The sequence below is a fragment of the Triticum dicoccoides genome, chromosome 6B, assembly GCF_002162155.2.
Source record: "Triticum dicoccoides isolate Atlit2015 ecotype Zavitan chromosome 6B, WEW_v2.0, whole genome shotgun sequence".
Taxonomy (NCBI): Eukaryota; Viridiplantae; Streptophyta; class Magnoliopsida; order Poales; family Poaceae; genus Triticum; species Triticum dicoccoides.
Genome location: NC_041391.1, coordinates 161,452,218 through 161,473,068, shown reverse-complemented (window position 1 = coordinate 161,473,068; position 20,851 = coordinate 161,452,218). Strand labels below are relative to the sequence as shown.

Sequence of the window (20,851 nt, the reverse complement as noted above, 5' to 3'; positions counted from 1 at the left end):
TTTAATGTCATCTTTTTCCTACAAGTCAAATGCATTTGAACTGAAGTCTCCACAAAGTTGATGTGCATGAGAATACTGGTGGTGCTTTCCATAAAAAAAAATTGAGTTTCACAATGAGGAGAAGTCCTGACAGGGAGAGTAAACGCGTCACCGAAGAATAATGGAATTGGAAAGAAGACGAGGACTCATCAGAGGCATGCAAAGTAACAACAAAACAAGCCTGTGTAGTTAAAAGGCACACATAGTAGAACAGCATCATCTTATAGGAAGGCCCTCTATAACATCTTCCTGTAAGAGGAAGACCCGCTCAATCTTCTCGGAAGCACAGATGGTGCTCACATGAAGAACTAAAGCCGTGAGCTTCCCCGCGGGCCGTGGCCTTATCCACGAGATATTGGAGATCGATCTTCCTGACGGAGAGCCACGGCGCCTCAGTCATTGCCGCTTTGCGTGATTGTGGCCAAAATTTGTTCAAGGGCCGGCGCCGTTTGCAGCGACACTATCAACAGCAACGACGGGGGGTCAGAGTGCAATGAGCAGCATACGTCCGAAGGCTTGGGAGCTGGTCAGCTGGAACTGTCTTGAGTTCACCGTTACTTCCCATGAACAAAAAACGGCACTAAAAAGAGGACGTGAACCCTCGAGCACTATTAAAAAACCCACTGCGCTAGAAGAGAGTGAAGAGATGAATTGCCTAGCAATATCATCGCTCAGTAGCAATAACGGTAACTGAATCTACGGATTTTCACTTGCAGGTAAAACTGAGCTTTCTAAAAAAAATGAAATGGAAAAAAAAAAAGAGAATTGAGGTTACCAAAAGTTTGCACATCGACATGGTTCTAATCCAAAACATTTTGAACCCCAAACGGTATATAACTCCAACCCATTAAGACCAGTAACAACTGCCCTTGTATACTAGTAACACCGAAGACGCACTTTAATGTGACACACGGTAACGACCACTGTTGAGGCCCCTTGTCCGCTAGAACCCTAGACTAGAGCCACTAGTTTCCTTTTCTTCTCCTTCTCTACACTATTTCTTCTATATGTTTTAATAACTCCTATCGACAACACGCAAATGGAGTATTGCATCTGCACTTGGAATTTCAGATGCTAGGCTGTGATTTGTCCTTCAGCTCGGCAGTTGGTACGAGAACCACCAGTTGGTTCTGCAAGTCACGCTCCGCGGTTCCAGCGCCGCCTGGTGCTGCTCCTGATGATAGCATGTCCCCCTTCAGTCTCTGCAGCCTATGCTCGAGCCCGCACACGTTCTGGATCACATCCAGGAAAGGCTGGTCACCAGAAGGCCGCTTCACGTCCTCATGAGAAACAGCTCTCTCCTCAGTATAGATGTCGCGGTTTGCTAGCATCACATCCAGGAAAGGATCGTCCGAGAAGGCCAACGGATCCTCCCGAGAAACAGCTCTGTCATTGGTGTTGATGGTGGGATATGATAGGATTGCATCGAAGAAAGGGTCATCCGAGAAGGCCACTGGAGCCTCCCGAGAAGCAGCTCTATGCTCGGTGTTGATGATGCGATCTGCTACATGGCTAGGATTCAAGCCAGGCTTGGTTGTAGGTGATGTACTCTCCTGCAAACACGTTAGGAGTACACTCAGTTGAACAAATCTAATCAGAGTATATTATTCCAGATGGAGGTCATTATTAGTTCATATTAGATCTGCAAATTACCCAAGATAAACAATCATACTTGTCTTTGTACCTTGACTTCGGCGGGCGGACACAAGGGAGCTCCTTTATCATGTACCAGCCTCCTCACAGTTCTACTAGTTGATTCGGGCTTCCTCTCAGGAATCCCTTGTGGATGTGTAGGTACACTGATGATTTCAGACGCGGGAATAAGATATGAATTGTCCACTGAATCAATCTTGACTGAACTTCCAGATTTCCCTGCACTCCGTCTCGATCTTTTGCTGGGACCAGCAACACGACTATTTCCTTCAGCCTGCAGACAGCACTAGTGTTATGCAAACTGTATGTTGAAAATATTTGACCACAACATACACCTAAAGAAAAAACCGAAACTGGTGTAGTTTATTCTTAAAGTTCTACACATGGAATGGAATTGAAACATAAGCTGTGGTGAAGGAGCGCAGTACTTGAAAGATAGTTCAGTCTATACCATATGTACTTCTGTAGCTAAATCCATCCAAAGTGATAATTTGACATTTGTGCAGTTATAGAAATCAAAGATTCAAGTATGGAATGAAACCTTCAAAAAGTCAACTTTTTAAGCCTAACACCCTTGGAAGTTCACTTTTCCACCTTGAACTCTAAAACCGTTTGAATTGTAACCTCAAACTACTGAAATAGTCCACTTTTCGACTTTGGCTGGTTTCACAAGGAGTTTTGGATGACATGGATGTCACTGTCAAAAACACCCAAAAAACAATCTAAAGAAACTATCATCTTAATAGAAATTTTTCACAGAAAAAATTGGCTGAAACAAAGAAAAAGAATGGTATCTGATGGCATGGCAGCAACATGGCATTGAGGTCGTCATCAAAGTCAAAATTACTTGAGAGGGAAGAGTGGACTGTTTGGTTGCATTTCAGACAGTTATACAGTACCAACCCTGAACTGTTGCCATAGTTCAGGGTCGAAAATTGAAAAATAAAATCTCTGTTTAGTACTTTCCATTTAGGTGACAGCTGAATGTTTGCAATATAGCAAACGGAAATAAGAAAAGTAAGCAATATCCAGAATTGAACACGGGAGACCACGTGAGAATGCAAGCACATGTTAAAGACTCAACAAAAATACGAGTATGAATAATTATGAGATAGAAATGCATGCCTTCCGATCTCTGAGAGCAGCACACCTTGTATTTTTGAACCACTTGTCAATCTGTAAATGGATCAGACATTGGTTAGTGACTCTTTTTTCAGGTTATACTTCTCTACTTCAAATATGCTACGTTTATGATATTTTATAAGGGACGAAAGAGTGACCAACTATACTATGAATCTGACGAAAGAGTATATTTCTTTTTTAAAGAAGATGTGATGTATGGCCCAGTCAGTGTCAAAGGGTGATTGACTAGCAGAATGAGATACGCATGTCAATAAGCATGTGTAGGTGATTGACTAGCAGAATGAGATACACATGTCAATAAGCATGTCTCAGTAAGCTGTAAAGAGTAATACACAGCTGTGAAATTTATTCAATCCAACATTAGTCACCTTTTCAAAAGAAATACCCAATTCTGTTGAGAGACTCTCTTTCACCTCCCGGGCTGGAAGCTCACTTTCAGCAAAAGATTTGCGTAGTACCTAGTTTAGCAACATGAAGAGGATATTAGAATGCGGTAAGCAAGACTGAACCTGATGTGAAGAACACATATCCACAGTTACAGGCACAATAAACCCAATGAGGAATCTCATTATAGTCATCAGTAAGAATGAAGATTATATGAAAATGTGTGTGTGCACACGTTGTCAGTAGAGGCACCCCAAAGTTTTTGAGATTTATGATTTTTCTTCCGATGGATGTAGTTCATGCTATACATGTGGACATGGAAAACTTCAACCAAAAATTCAGACCATCTATGGCAGCAGAACAAAATATACTTTAAACTGCAAGACTGTTAACTCTACTAATTTTGGTGTAGGCTAGAGTTGGTCAAAGTTTTGAATGAAAAGCTTTACATGCTACAGCATGAACTGCATTCTAATTTCTTTACAATTTCGGCGGCCTCTACCAATGTTAAAAAATCAGTATAAACTTTTGTTCAGGTTTTTTTTCTGACTATTAATTATTTAATTAAGAATAAAACAATTTGATAAAAATACCAGTTTTGGGGTAGACCAGTAAAAAATCCGTCAGACACCATCAGTGATCATATAGGCAAGCATCTCCCCTTCTCCGGCACACATATAGCGGCGCAGTCTAACCACCCTTCTGCGGAGGGACAAAAGGGAGCGCAGCACAAGAGGTGCGCTCGAGGGAGGTGCACGAGATTGCGGAGGCAACTGGTAACAGATTGGATCCCACTTTGTGCCCTTGTGCGACACGAGCTCACATTGTGGTTGTGCTCGAGGCAGCGGAACCACCTCCCTCAAGCCCACCTCCTGAAGATGAGGCTGCACTCCATCCCGTCCCTCCACAGCAAGGGCAATGGATAGGAACTTGGGCGCGCGTATGTGGACAATTAGACAGTTTGCTGTGTGTCGCCATGTGGAGGGAGAAGTTTCACCTATACGACGGCCAATGATGTCTTGATCAGAATGTGGTGGCTATTGTTGTCTGTTGTTTCTCCTTTTGGGAGTAGTTCACACCATGCACGGGTTCTTTTTACCGTTTTACCCCAAATTTGAGGTGTTCGTACCTTAATTAAAAGGCAAAGCTCCAGCCATTTATCACGCGCGCGCGCAGGGGGGGGGGTGTAATTATTATCACTGTTTACCTGAACTGCCTCAGGTGGAATTCTGAAGAGTTTTCTCCTCTGCGGTTGGGCTTTCTCATTTGATTTTACATCTGACAAACCCTCGGCAGACTTAACTCCAACACCAGCTGAATGCACTCTTCTTTTCTTTCTCCTATTATTAGTACCCCAATCTTCATCTTCACTCTGCTTTTCATTCTCAGTCAGCTTTCCAAACATTTCCTGTGAAGGGTGGAAAGCAGTTAAAGCCCCAACCTGTTGAAACAATGTAATGCTGATGAATAACTTACTCAAGGTGCAAATAAAACACGACACATGGCTAATTCAAAATGCAGTTCCTTGAATTGCAAGTATAAAAAAATGTTCTGCTTAGCAAAATACACCTCATTAAGTCTTTTATAATCAACCTCTCTCTTTGGCCTTTGGTAGGTAAGCATCTCGGCAACATCATCATCCCCAGAATCAATTCCTAAATTTGAATTGGTGTGGTAGAATCCTTCCGCATCAGTGAAATCTGCTGATATAAAGCCTGGAATATCATCGTTTGGAGAATAAAGCGGACTTCCTGAACAATTGGACTGATCAGATATACTTTCTTCACCACTATCCAGGCTGCTGCTTGTGAAGTCATTTTCTTCAGGGTCATAGTCCTCATCACCTGAATACTCAGATAACCAATCCTCTCCTAGTCCATCCTCAGAGTCCACCTCTTTAGTTGCTTCCTTAAAAATATCCTATAGAAAGCTAGTGTCAACAGTGTCTGAATAGGATAACATCCTTCAATGTAAAAATGATAAAAGAAATGGATGCACAAAAAATTAAGGAGGGGGAGGGGGACTTACTTTAGAGGGACACATCACTGTAAGGCTAGTTCCCAAATGTGCATTTACAGCTTCTAAAATTTTCATCTTGCACAAACAGAATTTACAAAGCCATCCAGGACCACCAGTAGGAAGACCTGAGAGATTGCACAATACAGAGACAGGTACATTATAAAACATAAACTAATTAGGACTACAACATCTACAAAGCCATATTAACAAATATAAAAATACATCTCGATACGGAGTAAACAACCACAGGAGGCAACAAGAATGTATATATAATTGTCAGAATGGAAGGTACAGCATGAGTGTGTGTTATTGCAAATTAGATTAACCTGGTAAGTATTACTCGATTTCATCCTTTGATTTCATTTAAAGGTGAGTAATATTAAGATTATTATTCTTAAACAATTTCCTCATGCAAAAATATTGAACAGCTTTTGCGTATTGCATGACTCCACAGTTCATTTGTTTTCCAGCATTTGAGCTCACCTTCCAGAGTTATTTGATGTTACCTAATGGTTACATCAGTCCAATGGATACAACACACAAGGAAAGGATTGAATGGATAAAACTATGAACACCAACATGACATGAAAATTGTTAATAATGTAGGCAATGATGATATGCTAGGGAGTAAGAAACTAGGAGATAATTTTTTTTAAATAAAACAACCACAACTAAATCTGGAAACTTATTTAATAAAGATGAAATTGAGATCATTTAGTACTGGAAAACATAGTTGCGTAATTTGCATTAGTGCAGAACTACAGATATCTTTTAATTCCATTTGCTACTGTATTTCCACAAGAAACACAGAGACAAAATAAGAAACAGAAGAAGTGTTGTTTAGGTGATCAAAGTGAAATTGCGAAGCTTTACACCAATCAAGGATGCAAATAAGCATGTTACAAAAATATGTGCAGCCTAGTAGTTTGAAAAGAAAACCGAGAAAAATTTACCCACTTCTGTCTAGAGGAGGTTCTGAACATTTCTCATGGTACGCCATTTTGCAGGCCCCTTCACAGAAGATAAATTTATTGTTGGGAACTGATTCAGGAGACTTGCATCTTGAACATATAGTCTAGCAAAGAGAATATTGATAATCCATCAGTTACATAATCATGTGGAAGTAGGGAGTATTGACTGATTTGATGATATACATACATTATCAGGGTTAACAGACTTAACAGACTCATCTGGAGGCATCACGGAATCTTCCATGCTCCCACTAGAACTATACAAATCAAGTTGATGGATAATATCACGGATAGCAATTTTGCATTTAATGATCTGTCTCTTAGCACGCTGTAGCTCCTTCTCTGGCTTTAATTTCTCTCGGCTGTTTGGAAAAGCACACCTTCAATTAATATAACTAGCACTCTTATTTTACTGTAAGAAACTTCAAAGCAGAAGAGCAAAAAGAGTAAGGGGGGTCATATGCAGCACGAGTAAAGTGTGCAACATAGCTTAACGAACAATAATATGAACTGTTTGCATGATTCTACCATGACAATTGAAAGGCAAATCAGACTTAGCTTACACTACTTAGTGACAAAAGCTACTCGACTATACTTCTATTATCTCAAGAAATGGGACACGGACGTCATGTTGTCCAACTAACCAAGTCCAATGGGTACTTCCCACAAATAATTACTTTTAATAGATCAGTCATCAATGGCCACTACCAATGAACTTAGGACGGATTGTGATCCTCCTATATAAGAAACAAACAGCAAGTGGTTAAAACTACATGGATTTTCATATGACTTAAAAGCGTAAAATATTTACAAACCTCATATATAAATTCATGCGCATAATTGTTCTAAACAAACTGTAGTAGGCTAAAACTGTGTCATACTTTACATTTGTTCATGCTAGAATTGAAGATATTTACAGGTACCCTTTTTCTTTTTTACTGCATGTAAGATTATATGGATTTAAGATTTTCCTTTACCAGCAATAGACAGTAGAGAGAGAGAGAGAGAGAGAGAGAGAGTGGTGCACACCTGTGCCCATTCCAGCCATCTCCAGAGTATGCATCTATTAAATTCTGCTCAGATTTTATTTTGACCAGCAAATATCTCGCCCTTCTTTCCATGCGAGTTGCCTCATCACAATCAGTATTGTGCCTTCTCCGTTTCCGGTTCCTCCTCCTGACTGGTCCTGTTGCACTTTTTCCAGTAGCAACATTTGAAGACTGCCGCTTGCTCAGAGGACTTCGATAATACTTGTTCTTTATATATTTTGCCAGATTAACATTCCTGACTGTTCTTACTGTTCTCTTGGGAGGAGAACAATGATCTGGCTTATAACTGCTGGAGGTATTGTGGCGAGTTGGCCTTTTAGCTGAAGAAACCAACTCAGAAGAGGACTGTTTCCTCCGTTCTGATGATCTTCTAGGAATGGAGCATACCGACTTCTTGTCTGAATTATCCATTGTCAGAACTGGAGTATCACATCCAACCGAATCCTTTACCATAAAAGAATATGTTAATTGGAAAGATGAATGGGACATCATGATGAGTATTTGCTGAAACTATTTAACATATTTGGTAGTAACAAGAAGGAAATGCTCTGTCAATACAGTGTTAAGAATAAATAGAAATTTTCCCCTTTCACGCTGTCTGTATGCAACATGCTCAGTTATTAGTCATACACCTATTACTAAGACATATATTTAATACAGTTGGCGCAAGCTAGCTATTAAAAAAAGGAAGCAGACAGCAGTTCAGGGCTATGGACTGGCATCAGAATGCCAAGGTGCATAACACAATTAATCGCAATATATGCACCCATGCCAGGCCCAGCGCAACACGACAAGCCAGAGATGCCAAGCCGAGACCACGAGCATATCGTGAAAAGGTGTTCAGCAGTCCCAGGCTCGGTGTCGTTGCATACAACATCAAACAATGGTGCTGCAGGGCAGCCAGCGGAATAAACGGCATTTTAATGGAGCTATAGCTTTGCCAATGATCTTACAGTGAGGCAATAGTGTCCTGATAAATAAGGATGACATCCTCACACAAGGGATCAATTGGGGACACTGAGAAGTTAGTCCCAACCAGAGCATCACATTCCACGACAAACGTTACTCGAAATGGAGCTTCCTGCATAGTAGTAGCAGCTCTACGGAATCTAAGATGCATACAGGGTTCAACTAGCCTTCTCCTCTACACTTGGCGCAATCTAGCTATAAAAAATGGAAACAGACATCTGTACAAGGCTATGGACTGGCATCAGAATGACAAGGTGCATAACACAAGTAATCGCAATATATGCACCCATGCCAGGCCCAGCGCAACACGACAAGCCAGAGATGACAAGCCGAGACCACGAGCATATCTTGAAAAGGTGTTCAGCAGTCCCAGGCTTGGTGACGTCGTATACAACAGTCAAACGACGGTGCTGCAGGGCAGCCAGCAGAATAAACGGCATTTTAACGGTGCTATAGCTTTGCCAATGATCTTACAGTGAGGCAATAGTGTCCTGACAAATAAGAAGGATGACATCCTCACACAAGGGATAAATTGGGGACACTGAGAAGTTAGTCCCAACCAGAGCATCACATTCCACAACAAACGTTACTCGAAATGGAACTTGCTGCCTAGTAGGCTAGTAGTAGCAGCTCTACGGAATCTAAAGATGCATACAGGGTTCAACTAGCCTTCCCCCCTATACCCATGTGAGAAATACGACTTGCGCGTCGGCATCGCTATGAGCCTCCGCCATAGTTTACTCCAGCCTCCGCCATAGTTCACCATTTTTGGGTCCCGTCGACTGGACGGGCGTGATACCCTGCCGGTCGTCAGCGCATCTCGCCCAGGTCTCATGACCGCCGGTCTTGCTCGGAGCGAAGGGAAGACTAAGAAGACGACTAGCAATGCGAGGAGGGCAGGGTTTCCTTACCGAAAACTGAGGTCCCGGCGGATCTCCGCTCCAAGCAAGCCCAGCAGAGGAGGAGGAGGAGATCCGAATTCCTCCAATTGAAAGCCGGCGGGCGTGCCCCGGTGGGAGGGCTGCGCGCGGGCGGCGGCGGCGGCCGGCGAGGCGAAGCGGGACGGAATCTGGGGAGGCAAATCTGGGGGAGACGGTGAGGAGGAAGGAGAGAAGGTTTATGGGAAGAACACGGCACGAGTGTAAACGGGGATTAGAATTGGGATTTAGTAAAGCGCAATTCCAAATGCAAGGTGGCTACCGAGGTTAGCCAGGCACATCTCCAGATGGGCGAGGGCATTAAATTTGTTTTATTACCCCCATAAAAACTGCAGATGGGCCCGTGTACACCACCACAGATGAACATACACTCGCGGAGTTGAGGGAGCCGTGTTTGTAATTTTTACACGATTCTAAAAACGCAGAAAAGAAGGGGAAAAACACGGAAATTAGATAGGAATGCACGTGTAAAACAGTGAATCAGAGAATATAGGAATGCGCAGCCACTGGTTCCCTCTCCCTTCGCCGGCCGCTTTGGCGGCGGGAGGGAGGGGGAACCTCGGATCTGTGCATCGGTTGGGTTCTTCGTAGGATTAGGGTTGAGGGAGACGTTGTCGAGGCCATTGGACGGCGTCACGTCTGAATAAGTTTCCTCGACCCCCATTCACGGTTAGGTGGGGCTCTTGTCTTCGTCTAGGAGCTAGCGGGGTGGGGATCCTCGAATCTCGTCGAGGCCGTGGGCTATGGCGTCTGTGGGTCGACCGGCGCTGGCCGGTTTGGTCCTCAGATGGGTGGTGGTTGTGCGGAGACTGAGATTCTTCTTCCTCCACATCAGTGTGATTTCTGCCGCTGCTCTTCCTCTTTCTTTGTGTTGTTGCTAGAGAGATGTCCTGTTTTGCCCGGGCGGTTGGCCCTGCCACGGCGCCTGAACCCGATCCTAGTTCTCTTTCATCTGAAAGGGGTGCATAAAGCGGTACTCAAAGCCACAAATGGCGAAGGCTGGTGCAGGTGTGTTGGATGCACATGTGTGTCCTTGTCTTTTTGGCATTGGGGTGAAAAAAGGAGGAGAAGCATGGTGGCGATTATGTTGTTGTTGAAGATAGACCTGCTTGCGTTTATGTTGTGGTTGAAGATAATGAGATGCTTGGGGTCTAATTAGCATATTATTGTGTTGCAGGAGTTTTCTCGCAAGTTTTAGGGATGATGATGCAGAGCTCCGGAGATCTTCGTGTTTTACTGGTTATTTTAGGTTGCTCTTTGTTTTTTGGATTTTTTGTGTGTGCGTTAGGGTATGCTTGTATGGGTCAAGAACTTTGTATTATTTCCGTATTTGAATGCAAGCATACTTTCTAAAAAAGGAATGTTGTAGTCGTGTTTGGTTCACATGCATAGAAAAATGCAGGAATCCGAATAAACGGAGTTAAATCAAAGTCAGACCACATGGGAAGGTATAATTAGCATGTTATTCTGCCACTAAGAATCTTAGTTCTTCTTTGTATGTAGGAATTTGAAAGGAGTTCCAAGTATATTGTAAAATTCTTGCATTTTTTTGTTAAAATTGGCACCAAAAGAAAATTATCTTTGTGTTTTCTTTATTACATTCGTTTGAACCAAAGGCTTGAATGGTTTCACTATATGAGATTTTTCTATTCCTATATGTTTCCTCTATTTTTTCTTTGAACAAATGGAGGCCTTGATCTTGATCCTAAAATTTCAGGGTAAAAATATATTCATGGGTAACAACCTCGCCTCAAGAAAACAAAATATCACTCTATTGGTTGGGCGCGCGGGTGCACAAACTCCATGGTACTAGTCCTGGATGGTTTCATTTTAACAACCTAACCTCAAAGAGATGATTTATTTTTATTGATTTGTTCAACAACTAGCTCAAATGTATTCCTCTCATTTGAAAAAATGGCATGAACTTTTCATGCAATTCAACCAGAAAAGGGCGCCAGGAGTGTGTTTCTTTCGGGGTATGTGATGTGAAAAAAGTACCCCAATTTTCCCTTCACCGATCATATGAACCCGCTTCTCACACTACTCTCTCGGCCACATGCCCCCACCCATTCGTCCTGGCATACTCCACGTGTGGCAAGAGTTACATAAAATGAGGGAGCAAAACCATAGGAATTGAGGATAATAATTAACAACATCCTCTTAAGTAGGGGTAAAATGGGAAAAATTCCCTTCGAGCACACTCCTTGGTATTGTACTGTCGTTTGGGTAATTTGTGAAACTGTAGGAACGAAGTATGTCTACCAGAGGGGGGTGAATGGGAGTTTTAAATTTTCTTTGGAAAACTCAAAACCCTCGGAACCCAGCAGCGGAGCGAATGAAAAACAAACTACAGCGAGCTAAAACTAAGTACTGAAAAGAACTAAGTCATGCATTGAGACAAATTGCACGAATGAAAATACAGGTAAACATGGGTGACAGAGGTAACCAGTGATGCTCGATGGTGACATGGTATTTGTTCAACCAGTTTGTCCTTCTGTACAAGGACTATGTCTGGTTGGAGGGATTGTGACTTAACATGGAAGATAAACTCTCTTCACCCTATTCTCCTCGACAATTGGTTCGTCAATCAATGCCGATCACACGTGGTAGATACTTGAAGGAGATCTCCAAACCTTTACAGACTTCTTCTTCGAGAACCACAATCACTCTTGGTCTCTGAATAAATTGACACCTAACCGTCTAGAGAGTTTGCACCTCTCAAGAGTAATAGGCAGATCGTGCTGGACTTAGATTCGAGTGATGCTGAACCACTATCTAATTCTTCGGATCTAGGTTTTTTCTCTCGATGGATTTTAAACTCAAATCACTCAGAGAGGGGGTTTCTCAACAATCTTCTCAGAATCAGATGGAGCAGCCATTGGACAAAGCCGGCGCGGGGTGGCTATTTATAGCCGCAGCCTTCCTAGATGGGAAATGACCATTTTGGACACTCGGTCTAGCCAATGGCCAATCAACACGTTTGCAATGGTCGGATTTTTGGAGCAACGTTAACATTACTTGAGGAACAAGTAGTGCTAACTCCCGGTCCGAGTCAAATCTCTCGCAACAAAGAAGATCACAGTCTCTTGCTGGCAAGTATTCGCTCGAAACACAAAGAGATTTCTCTCGCAACTTTCATAGGATTTGGGTTTAGCATCGGAGAATCAAAGTTTCGAACGCTACACCCCTCTTAATAGTACGGTGGTCCTATGACTCGATAAAGGGAAGAAGAACAACGAATAAATGCTACGTCTTCACTTTGTCTTTAATCTCCTCAAACGCAGTCATTTCCTTCGGACATGAGCCGAACCAATTGCTTCACTTCAGCAATTTCGAGGGGTAACTCTTGTCATCATAATCTTCGGTGATAACCTTCACTGCAGTGCAGGGAGATCATCCTCATCGTTTTCATCAAACTCCTCATGATCTCAAGGACCTGTTACTCTGTGTGCACTAGCAAACACATAAGTCCCATATTGTTTATGTCAACAAACTCCAAAAACATAAGTGGCCTATCATTGCACCAATAATCTCCCCCTTTTTGGACGGTTGTTGACAAAACAGATAATCATCAAAGTGAAGATAGATAAGTGAAAAGCAGATTGAATAAGAGTGAATTTGCGTTACTTGGCTCGATGATGAAATATACTCCCCCGTAGATGTCACTAATAGGGAAAATCCTAGCAGTAGCGCTGGTTTTTGGCCTATCAGTAGCGCGGGGTGCTGCGCTACTGATACGGCGCTACAGCTAAAGCTTAGCAGTAGTGTTGGTCTAGACACGAACTGCTATACGCACTTAGTAGCAGCGCATTTCGTAGGATGCTCTACTGGTAAATACTAGCAGCGCACCTCTATGCCCGTGCTACTACTACTATTGCGTATTCTATTTATTTTTCATTTTATGTCGTATTCATACACCATTATACAAGTTTTCATATAGTAGCAATTTAGATTGTTTTTTACATCATAATGAGTTATTACATCACTGGGTGAAAGAACCGTGGATTGGTTTCAAGTGGATGGATCCATCCAATTGAAACTAATCTGTGGTTCTTTCACCCAGTGATATAATAAATCATCATCATCATATCATTAACAACTTATCATCATAATACATCATTGTCATATAACAACTCCTCATGATCATCATTTTCGTCAATGAGACATCATATAGCAAGTTGGTCACTAGTCATAATCACAACTCCTCCTCATCATCATCATGAACTCTAAAACATTGTAGCACATAATAACACATATAACATAGAACCTACTCCTCTCTCATAGGACCTACTACCCTCTCTTAGGTAAAATAGCATAAAACAAGATAGGCTCTGACTCTCCATTATGGAGAATGGAGATTATCATGTCTCCAATTTTTGGCCTTCGCGCAAGGTTGCTTCCAAGTAGCTCCCTATGACTGACCATACATTTTTTTTCAATCTTTGATTGTCATTCCTTCATCGGTTTTAGAAATCTGGTATGGACAGCGGTGATGCGTTGGATGACCTGGCCGTAAGCTCATAACATCAAGGTGACCTTTCGGAAACATCAGATGAGGCACACAATCCTTCGGGATTTTCTGTTGAAAAACATAGTAATAACTTCATAGTTAGCAATGTAGTTTAGTTTTAGAAGAATTTATGCAAAAGATGCATGGATGTTGTAATAGTAAAAAATCTTACCATGCCATCTCCATGGATGTTACCATAGTTCAACACGTGCACTAGCACGTATTGACCATAATGTGCAGGAGTTTCATAATAGATATTGTAATTTTCAAGATCATTAATAAATGAGATCAGATGATTTTTCTCCTGATAAGTTAATTCTGCGCCATTGGTAGTAGGTTCTGTCTACCATCTTCCGCACATTATTTGAAGAATGAAAATAAGCTATCAATGGAAATAAGTTGTCAACTATTTTGAAATAAACAATATAAATTACTTAATAACTATGTTTGAGAAACTCACATAGTGGTAGAATTGGAAGCGTATCAACAAGGACCCAAATGTCCACATTGTCTTCATCGATGTCAGGATCCAAGATCCATGGTGACAAGCATACCCCCATGAAAATCATACGTCTTGCAAAGTGCTTCCCAATTCGGGCAACCAAAATGGGATACGCTCTCAGAATTGTATAAATTTATAGCAAAATCATATCCATGATGGGTCCTTAGCTGAACTATCTTTGTTTCCATACTTTCATGATCTTCAAAATCCATCCTCTCCAAGACATAGCGTCTTGCATGGCACGGGATAAGCTATAGTCGAATTGTAAAAGACGAAAATTACATGTTGAAGAAGCAGAAGTCGTGCTTAATTCTGAAAAAACACTTGTTGTCGTTGCGTACCGTTTCAACAACGAATGTCTCCTGAAGCTTAATGTTGAAGCGCCGACCTTCTACCAGGTGAGGCCTGTCGCATAGACCCCGGTCGTCGCTGCACCAGTCGCACTCCGCCGAGAGACTTTCTTCCTCCTCCGACGACATTTTCTAGGTTCATAATTGAAAGATTAAACTTCTAGAATTCAATATATATACTACAAAAACTAAACTAGATCATTATTATTCATCACTGGTTGACTATCGGTCCATCGAGTATTTTTTTTAAAAAATTCTCAGCTCATGTGGTGTATATATTCGACCGTTGGTGATGGTCGCTCCTCTCTTCGTCCCTGAGTGCATTAAACCAAAATGTCTAGCACACGGGAACGAAGGAGAAGCCGCCCCCACGAGAACAGTCGGCATTCTTCTTCTCTCATATATGGTGGAGTCTCGATAGACTTAAAGTCAACCCTAAATGTCGTTTAATTAACTTCCTAGAAAATCCAGGCCACTCAATATTTCCTACATATTCTAGCACAAGTCATGCAAAAATTCACGGAAAAGTCCGGCATGACCTTTGCTAAAAAAGGACATATCAAGCGCCTGAAATTTGTCGGAATGGAAATTAATCAACACTCCGGCAAAACATAGGCCACTCGGAGGTGTTACCTGCAAACATGGCCGACCACTTGGGCAAGCACATATCCTGTTTGAGCAACACAAGATATACATGTTTATATCTACATCATATGAGCATTCAAACTTGATGGTCATTGCATTCCAATGGTTGAAAATATGAACAAAAACATTTCAAAATATCTTATAGGACTCATATTGACATGGAGATTTGGCTGGTCTCACCTCGAGGTTGGAGGGGTGATGAACCACAAGTATATGGGGTCAATTGTAGCCTTTTCGATAAGTAAGAGTGTCGAACCCAACGAGGAGCAAAAGGAAATGACAAGTGGTTTTCAGCAAGGTATTGTCTGCAAGTGCTAAAATTGTAAGTAGCGGAGTAGTTTGATAGCAATATAATTTGTAATGAACAAGTAATGAAAGTAGTAACAAAAGTGCAACAAGGTAGCCCAATCCTTTTGAGGCAAAGGACAGGCCAAAACAGTTTCTTAAGTGTTCTTGAGGGTACACGGGAATTTCATCTAGTCACTTTCATCATGTTGGTTTAATTCGTGTTCGGTACTTTGATAATTTGATATGTGGGATGGACCGGTGCTTAGGTGTTGTTCTTACTTGAACAAACGTCCTACTTATGATTAACCCTCTCCCAAGCATCTGCAACTACGAGAAAAGTATTAATAATAAATTTTAACCATAGCATTAAACTTATGGATCCTATAGGTCCGAAATAGCGCATAAACTGGGGTTTAAGCTTCTGTCACTCTCGCGATCCACCATCTAATAACTACTCCACAATGCATTCCCTTAGGCCCAAATATGGTGAAGTGTTATGTAGTCGACGTTCACATGACACCACTAAGAGAATGGCAACATACATATCATCAAAATACCGAACACATATCAAGTTCACATGATTACTTGCAACATGATTTCTTACGTGACCTCAAGAATGAAAGTAACTACTCACAAATGATAAACATGCTCAAGATAAGAGGGGTATTAAATAGCATAATGGATCTGAACATATAATCTTCCACCAAATAAACCATATAGTAATCAACTACAAGATGTAATCAACACTACTAGTCACCCACAAGCACCAATCTATAGTTTTGATACAAAGATTGAACACAAGAGATGAACTAGGGTTTGAGAGGAGTTTGTCCTGTGAAGATCTTGATGAAGATCGCCCTCCCCAAGATGGGAAAGTTGTTGGTGATGATGATGATGATGATTTTCCCCCTCTGGGAGGGAAGTTCCCTCAGCGTAATTGCTCCGCCGGAGGGAAAAAGTGCTCCTGCCCAAGTTCCGCCTCGAGGCGGCGGTGCTTCATCCCGAATGTCCTCGTTTGATTTTTTTTTTCTTGGTTAAAATGACTTACATACCAGAAGATGGGCACCGGAGGTGGGCCGAGGAGGGCAACACCGACCAGGGCGTGCCTGGGCCTCCTAGCGCACCCAGGTGAGTTGTGCCCACCTGTTGGCCCTCCTCTGGTACTTATTTGCTCCAATATTTATCAAATATTCCATAAAAAATCCTGGAGAAGTTTAAGCTCATTTGGAGTTGTGCAGAATAGGTAGCTTGACGTAGCTTTTTCAGGTCCAGATTTCCAGCTGCCGGAATTCTCCCCCTTGGTGCATACCTTGCATATTATGAGGGAAAAGGCATTAGAATTACTCCAAAAAGCATTATTATACAATAAAGCAACATAAATAACAGTAGGAAAACATGATGCAAAATGGACGTATCAACTCCCCCAAGCTTAGACCTCGCTTGTCCTCAAGCGAAAACCGAAATCGAAAAACATGTCCACATGCTTAGAGAGAGAGGTGTCGATAAAAACAAAAAATACGAACATAACAGCATCATGTGACTTATTATAACAACAACAAACTTTAATGTAAAACTTTTATCATATAACTTTTATCATAGACTTCTCATGAACAAGTGATAATTCATCACAATATCGAAGTATAAAGCATAAACTCTATTGGAAACCGACAAACTATGTTCTTAGTCAACTTTGCAACTACAATTCATCATCTTTTCAGGAAGGGTCATGTATCGGAGCCTTTAGGCAAGTCCACATACTCAACCATCATTTAGTCTTCTATGATTGCTAACACTCATTGTCGTGGAAAGGTCTCGGCAGTTGTCCTAGCAAAAGGACTTAGTCATGGAGCCATCACAACTAGGTAGCTTAAAGGGGTTAAAACGGGACAAAGGACACGAGAGTTTATACTGGTTTGGCCCCTTGTGGTGAAGGTAAAGGCCTAATCCAGTTTGAGGTGGTATTGCTTATGTCTCGATTACCAGGGAGCGAATCCGCTTGACCTAGCTTTCGATCTATTGTTTCTTATCCTGAACCGCCGCCGGGTCGTCCCTTTATATATACAGGTTGATGCCCAGCGGCTCACGGAGTCCCGGCCGGCTCATAAACAGTGTCTGGCTCGGTTACTATCTATTCATGCCTTACAATACAAGTCATACATATATGGTGGTTTACCCTCACAGGCCTTAAGTCGCCTTTGGGCCTTGGGCCCTTAACTAAACCGTCATCTTCAAATATCCTCGTGGGCTTCATATGATGAATCGCCATAGGTATTGTTGGAAATATGCCCTAGAGGCAATAATAAAATGATTATTATTATATTTCCTTGTTCATGATAATTGTCTATTATTCATGCTATAATTGTATTAACCGGAAATAGTGATACATGTGTGAATACATAGACCACAACATGTCCCTAGTGAGCCTCTAGTTGACTAGCTCGTTGATCAACAGATGGTCATGGTTTCTTGACTATGGGCATTGGATGTCATTGATGACGAGATCACATCATTAGGAGAATGATGTGATGGACAAGACCCAATCCTAAGCATAGCACAAGATCGTGTAGTTCGTTTGTTAAAGCTTTTCTAATGTCAAGTATCAGTTCCTTAGACCATGAGATTGTGTAACTCCCGGATACCATAGGAGTGCTTTGGGTGTGCCAAACGTCACAACGTAACTGGGTGACTATAAAGGTGCACTACAGGTATCTCCGAAAGTGTCTGTTGGGTTGGCACGAATCGATACTGGAATTTGTCACTCCGTATGACAGAGAGGTATCTCTGGGCCCACTCGGTAATGCATCATCATAATGAGCTCATTGTGACTAAGTGGTTAGTCACGGGATCATGCATTATGTAACGAGTAAAGTGACTTGCCGGTAACGAGATTGAACGAGGTATTGGGATACCGACGATCGGATCTCGGGCAAGTAACGTACCAATTGACAAAGGGAATTGTATACGGGATTACTTGAATCCACGACATCGTGGTTCATCCGATGAGATCATCGTGGAACATGTGGGAGCCAACATGGGTATCCAGATCCCGCTGTTGGTTATTGGTCGGAGAGATGTCTCGGTCATGTGTGCGTGATTCCCGAACGCATAGGGTCTACACACTTAAGGTTTGATGACGCTAGGGTTATTAGGAAGAATTGTATGTGATTACCGAATGTTGTTTGGAGTCCCGGATGAGATCCCGGACGTCACGAGGAGTTTCTGAATGGTCCGAAGGTGAAGATTTATATATGGGAAGTTGTCGTACGGTCACCGGAAAAGTTTGGGGGCATACCGGTATTGTACCGGGGCCACCGAAGGGGTTCCGGGGGTCCACCGGGAGGGGCCACCTCTCTCGGAGGGCCTCATGGGCCGTAGTGGGCAGAGAACCAGCCCTTGGAGGGCTGGGCGCATCCCCACCCTTGGGACCATGCGCCTAGGGTTGGGGGGGAAACCCTAAAGGGGGCGCCCCCCTTGCTTGGGGGGCAAGCCCCCTCCCCTTGGCCGCCGCCCCCCCTCTAGATCTCATCTAGAGGGGGCCGCCCCCCTTCCCCCTCTTCCTGCAAATAGAGGGGCGAGGGGAGGGCTGCAGCACCACATCCAAGGCGCAGCCCCTCCCCTCCCCAACACCTCTCCTCCTCCGTAAGAGCTTGGCGAAGCCCTGCCGGAGTACTGCCTCTCCATCACCATCACGCCATCGTGCTGCTGTTGGAGCTCTCTTTCTCAACCTATGCCTCCTCCTTGCTGGATCAAGGCGCGGGAGACGTCACCAGGCTGCACGTGTGTTGAACGCGGAGGTGCCGTTGTTCGGCACTAAGATCGGAGTCCACCGCGATCTGAATCGCTTCGAGTATGACTCCCTCATCTGCGTTCTTGTAACGCTTCCGTCTCGCGGTCTTCAAGGGTATGAAGATGCACTCCTCTCTCTCTCGTTGCTAGTTACTCCATAGATTGATCTTGGTGATGCGTAGGAAAAAAATTATTTTCTGCAACGATCTCCAACAGGTATAACCCAGCCCCTCATGGGCGGGTCATACCTAATAGTTATATCCCCAACATTAGGCCCCAGATTGATTTGAACTGGTTCATGTCAATCTTCAACACTTAGAAAAAATCTTCTGTTCTTCATTTGTGCCAGAGTTTATAACCCGCCATGACATCATCTTCTGGATTTGTGATAACCCGCCATGACGTCACCTGTCATTAATTCACACTTTATCCAACATATCTCAACGAATCTTTATCTTAGTAACCGTTCCGAAAATCGAGGCGTCTAGGTAGTTGGATAACCATGTTTTGGCCTCCTCATTTTTCACGCCCACTTATTAGCCTTTCCTTATAAATAGCCACGACCGGTCTCTTCTCATTCTTCCCCTTTTCCATCATCTTCCTCCTCTCGCGACTGTCTGCCACTCGAGCTCCGCCACCACCACGAAGCACACCATTGTCCTCGCCCTTGGCCGCTGCATCACCCTGAACGAACCAGAGAACGGCGGCGCTCCTCCGCAGTTGACATGCATCTGTAAGCACTCACTCTCCTGTACCCCAGATCTGCATTAGGGTTCCTGAACTCTCTCGTGTTCTTCGTAGTTTGTCATAGTTCTTCAACCATAACGCCTTTTGATCTGAAGATGGCATAAAACTTGCACGGTAGGAGTTTTTCCCTTTCCTTCAATAACAGCGGGCCCTTTTTACTTGAAAAGAGATCCCATTAGATCTTATGAACTCCCTTGTGCTGGTTTTAGGTCTTGACTTATTTCCTTTTTCTGAACTGCCACTGATCCGAAATAACAATTGCAATCTGTGAAACCTGTTTGTATGACACTTAGCAAAAAATTGTATCTTGATAGATCCACCTAGTCATGGCGGCTCATACCACCAGTTGTAGTTAATTGCAACGCTCAACAGATTTTTCTTTTGATAAACACCAAACTGCACACATGGCGGCTTAGATAACCTGTTATAATTAGCCATATACCATTAGGCCCCTTTTTAAGCCGCCACTGAATAAATTGTAAGTGCATCTAGTGCCACCCCTAGTTGGTTTTGGAGTATTGACGACAAACCTGGTTGAGGGACTCATGTGTTTGTGAGAATTGCAGGATAACACTGGTAGTAGTCCCTCATTGATTCGGTTTACCTACCGGAGATGACCCCTAAAAATGTGTGAAGACATTGAAGACAATGGTGGTATGTGAAGATATTCACAATGAAGACTATGACATGAGAAGACATTGAGTGAAGACTATGGAACGCGAAGACTTAGTTGTTTCGTTGTTTCCTTTTCTTCTTTGTTGAGTCATAGGAACCACCGCACTATTAAGTGGGGTCCCAGTGAACAAAGTCAGAGTGACTAAAGTGATGCTCAGACAAATCCTATGTCTTGGAGCGAAG

General features: G+C 42.7%; 1 protein-coding gene across 4 annotated transcripts; it reads right to left on the bottom strand.

Moving 5' to 3' along the window:
- Positions 1–804: 804 nt before the first annotated feature.
- LOC119322591 (pathogenesis-related homeodomain protein-like) lies at positions 805–9,408 on the bottom strand. Of its 4 annotated transcripts, none has more exons than XM_037596076.1 (11): positions 9,139–9,408; positions 7,239–7,702; positions 6,397–6,571; positions 6,196–6,313; positions 5,248–5,363; positions 4,813–5,139; positions 4,427–4,660; positions 3,204–3,293; positions 2,818–2,868; positions 1,724–1,966; positions 805–1,592 (listed from the first exon to the last, which is right to left on the bottom strand). In XM_037596076.1, exons 2-11 carry the CDS (start codon positions 7,667–7,669, stop codon positions 1,107–1,109), a joined length of 2,271 nt encoding a protein of 756 aa, XP_037451973.1. In that variant the 5' UTR covers positions 7,670–7,702; positions 9,139–9,408; the 3' UTR covers positions 805–1,106. The 4 variants fall into 4 exon arrangements, with proteins under 4 accessions (XP_037451973.1, XP_037451976.1, XP_037451972.1 ...); XM_037596079.1 differs by having other exon boundaries at positions 4,427–4,627; XM_037596075.1 differs by having other exon boundaries at positions 4,789–5,139; positions 9,139–9,391.
- Between the last annotated feature and the right edge of the window lie 11,443 nt (positions 9,409–20,851).

Coding starts and splice junctions, on each gene's coding strand:
- LOC119322591 (XM_037596075.1), bottom strand. CDS start 7,669: ATGGATAATTCAGACAAGAAGTCGGTATGCTCCATTCCTAGAAGATCA. Junction 5,140..5,247: donor CAGTGATGTGTCCCTCTAAA/GTAAGTCCCCCT, acceptor AGCTTTCTATAG/GATATTTTTAAGGAAGCAAC. Junction 1,593..1,723: donor GTCCGCCCGCCGAAGTCAAG/GTACAAAGACAA, acceptor ACGTGTTTGCAG/GAGAGTACATCACCTACAAC.